At 70.1% G+C, this 3,183-nt stretch overlaps 1 protein-coding gene across 1 annotated transcript in view; it reads right to left on the bottom strand.

Moving 5' to 3' along the window:
- Positions 1-276: 276 nt before the first annotated feature.
- SORBS3 (sorbin and SH3 domain containing 3) overlaps positions 277-3,183 on the bottom strand; it is a 5,044-nt gene continuing 2,137 nt past the window's right edge. Inside the window, exons 10-18 of the mRNA XM_010563000.1 lie at positions 2,125-2,249; positions 1,956-2,035; positions 1,822-1,868; positions 1,530-1,644; positions 1,323-1,448; positions 866-1,248; positions 620-673; positions 425-531; positions 277-338 (exon numbers count right to left, since the gene is read on the bottom strand). Of these exons, the coding sequence (XP_010561302.1) occupies positions 277-338; positions 425-531; positions 620-673; positions 866-1,248; positions 1,323-1,448; positions 1,530-1,644; positions 1,822-1,868; positions 1,956-2,035; positions 2,125-2,249 (1,099 nt within the window). The remainder of the gene's footprint in view (positions 339-424; positions 532-619; positions 674-865; positions 1,249-1,322; positions 1,449-1,529; positions 1,645-1,821; positions 1,869-1,955; positions 2,036-2,124; positions 2,250-3,183) is intronic.

The raw sequence follows: 3,183 nt of genomic DNA, 5'->3' as shown, positions 1-3,183 counted from the left end.
GGAGAGGTACAGCCACCAGGACGGTGGGCGATAAGGCACCAGGCAGCGGTGAGGAGGGGTCGGGTTAAGGCACTGGGGTGGGGGAGACCCCCCTACGCAGGGGGGATTGGTCCCAGTTAGAGGCAGCCCCATAGGGGCGGGAGGGAGCTGGAGGCACTTCGTCCCCGTGGGGGGCCACAGAGGGGATGCAGCGGGGACGCAGGGTGCCCGAGGCAGGACAGTGGGGAGCCCCCGGCCCCGCACCTCCCACCGGGCTCCTCTTCTCAGCACCGCCGGTCACACCGGTGCCACGTAATTGCCAGGGAAAGTGCCAAATTTCTGCGTCCTCCTGGACACGCCTGGCGGGATAAAGGCAAGGAGAGGTGGTGAGAGGCCATGGTGGCAACCCGTCCCCGTCCCCGTCCCCGTCCCGGCGGCCACGTACCCACGAACCAGCCGTCGTCGCACTGCTGCATGACGTCCACCCGGTCGCCCTCCAGCAGCTCCAGCTCGTCGGCGTTTTGGGGCCGGTACTGGTACAGTGCCCGGTACCTGCGAGACACAGCGTGGCCAGAGCCCGCACCACCACGGGTCCCGCGTGGGGACACCATGCTATGGTGTCGCTCCTGGCCCTACTTACGGGGTCCACTGGATTTCGGAGCCGTTGTAGGATGGGGCAGGGTTGGGGTGGGTGCTGGTGGGTGCCCCCGGGGCCGTGCACTGCAAGGGGGGGAGAGGATGGGTGCAACATTATGGGTCAGCACCCACATCCCCAGCGGTCCCCGGGCACGATGCCGGGGCTGGGGGCTGCAGCGGGGGGTTGCTCACCTCCTCGGGGGGCCAGGTCGGGCACCAGGGCTCCTGGGGATGGGTGGCCGCAGGGTGCGGGGGGCCAGCGGGGGCTGGCGAGGGGTTCGGGGCACCGGCGCGGGGCAGCTTTGGGGAGGGGGGGAAGGCAAAGCCAAGGTGGCGGGGTGAGGACGGGCACCCACCGGCTTCGCCGGGACCCCACTCTGCCACCCGGGGGGAGCTGGCGGAAAGCGGGGGACCCCGGGGACCGGGCGAGCGCTGCAGGGACGGGGAGCCGGCCGGGAGCCGGGGGCTGGCGGAGGCGGGAGAGGGTGGGAAGTCCTCGGCGGTGGTTTTCACCCGCGGCTCCTTCAACACCTGCACGTAGGTGGCGGGGAAGATGCCCTGACGGCTGGTGCCGGAGATACGTCCCTCGTACCAGTTCTCATCCACCCGCCGCACCAGGCAGACCCGCTCGCCCTGCCGATGGGATGAGACGATGGGTTAGCACGGCACGGCATGGCACAGCACGGCGTGGCACGGCGCGGCGGTACCTTGCGGAAGGAGAGCTCGACGGGCAGCTCCCCTCGGAAGTTGTAGAGCGCCAGGGCTTCGCCGTATTCCAGCACCTGGATGGTGGGTGCCTTGATGGGCTTGGGCACCTCTGTGGGGGGCAGGATCTGGGGACGGGGGGGACATGGGTGAGGGTCGGTGCCAGGTTCTCCAAGCCCGGCTGCCCTCTCTCCGTTCCCGGGGCTCACCTCCACGTAGTTGGAGGGGAAGATGCCCACACGGCCGTGGTGCTCGCCCTCCAGCCAGTTCCTGTCCACTTCCTTATGGATGTAGACGATGTCCCCCTTCTGCAGCGTCAGCTCCCTGCAAGCAGCAGCGCTCAGGGACACTGCTCGCACCAGTCCTGGGGGGGGGGCACCAACCCGTCCCCCAGCCCGGCCGGCACGACCACCCCGCATCCTGGGGCTCCCCCCGGTCCCCATCCACCACCCGAGGGACCGCAGGGGCACGGCGGGGACCCCCAGCAGCACCATCACTTACTTGGGTGATTCGGCTTGGAAGTCGAACTTGAGGCGAGCGGCTTTCATCTACGGAGGGAGAGGAGCAGTTACGGGGGGACTCCCCCATCCCAGCCATCCCCGATCCCGTATGGAATGGGACCATCCCGGCCTTACCTTCTTCTCCTCCCTCCTGACAGCCTCCACAGGGTCTCCCATGTCGGACAGGCTGGGGAGGGTCCCTGGCCTGAGGGTGTCTGCAAAAAGCGGGGTGTCACCAGCCGGCAGGGCTGGGGTGCACGGGGTACCCCATGGCACGGCACAGCTTGGGGCAGGGGGGGCTCACCTCTGCCGGGGGCTGCACGGCTCCGGTCACTGGCCAGCCCCAGGCCACCCCGCTCCATGCTGGGGCTAGCGGGCAGGCGGTGGGTACCGGGGGGGCTCTGCAGCCGGCGGGGTGACAGGGGGCTCCTGTGGGGTGACGGTGGCTCAGGGCAGGGCTGAACCCCACATCCAGCCCCGCTGCCACACATCCTCCCCGCTCCCGACCCCACTGCCCTCCGGGGCCGAGACCCCTGCGTCCCCCAGGACCAGGATGTCGGGGTCCCCCGGCTGCGTCCCTCCAGGGTCTTGTCCCGGAGGCAGCCAGGCGGGACGGGTCCAAAGTTTGCCGGCAGTGCCGGCAGCACGTCCTGGCTGCTGCGGAGCAGGAAGCGGGCAAGCTGCCTGGCTAATGGATAACCCTGCTCCTGGGGGCATTTAAAGAGCCCAAATTCCCATTCCCACCCCCAGCCGGGATAGGGGGTTGGGCAGGGGGGCAGCCAGCCCTCCAGCCCCCATGCGCACCCCTGAGGGGTTACGGTAGGTCCTACAAGAAGCGGAGCACTTGTTTGTTTGTTTTCTTCCCGCTGCCGGGACAGGGCACGGGGCTGTGGGGATAACCTGGGGTGCCCACCCTATCCCGGGGTGCATCGGCACCCACCGACAGAGGTGTCCCCTCCCCATGCCCGTGGCAGTGGGGACACGGGGACACGGCGATGGGAATCCAACCGCCGTCACCTCCCCTGGGACTGAGCCAAACCTTGGGACACGGCGTCCCCGCAAAAGCTGGACGGGGGAAAGGGTCAGCCCCAGTCCGTCCCCGTCCCACCCACTGGGCAGCCGGCCCGGCGCCGGGGTCCCCCACCCGTGGCAGGGTGTGGTGGGGGCGAGGCGGCCAGCACCGCCACGGGGGGGCTCCGTGGGGATCCGTGGGGGATGCGTGGGGACCCCCAACCCGCCGCCGGAGCCGGGATGCTGGAGGGATGGTCCCGCCTTCCCTCCCACCCCGACGTGGGGCCCTGTCCCACCGCTGCCCCCCGCCACGAGTGGGGGGGTCCGAGGCAGCCGGGTTTGGGGGGTCGGG

Source organism: Haliaeetus leucocephalus, unplaced genomic scaffold (genome assembly GCF_000737465.1).
Source record: "Haliaeetus leucocephalus isolate CR32 unplaced genomic scaffold, Haliaeetus_leucocephalus-4.0 Scaffold162, whole genome shotgun sequence".
Lineage (NCBI taxonomy): Eukaryota > Metazoa > Chordata > Aves > Accipitriformes > Accipitridae > Haliaeetus > Haliaeetus leucocephalus.
This window is presented reverse-complemented; position numbering and strand designations above follow the sequence as displayed.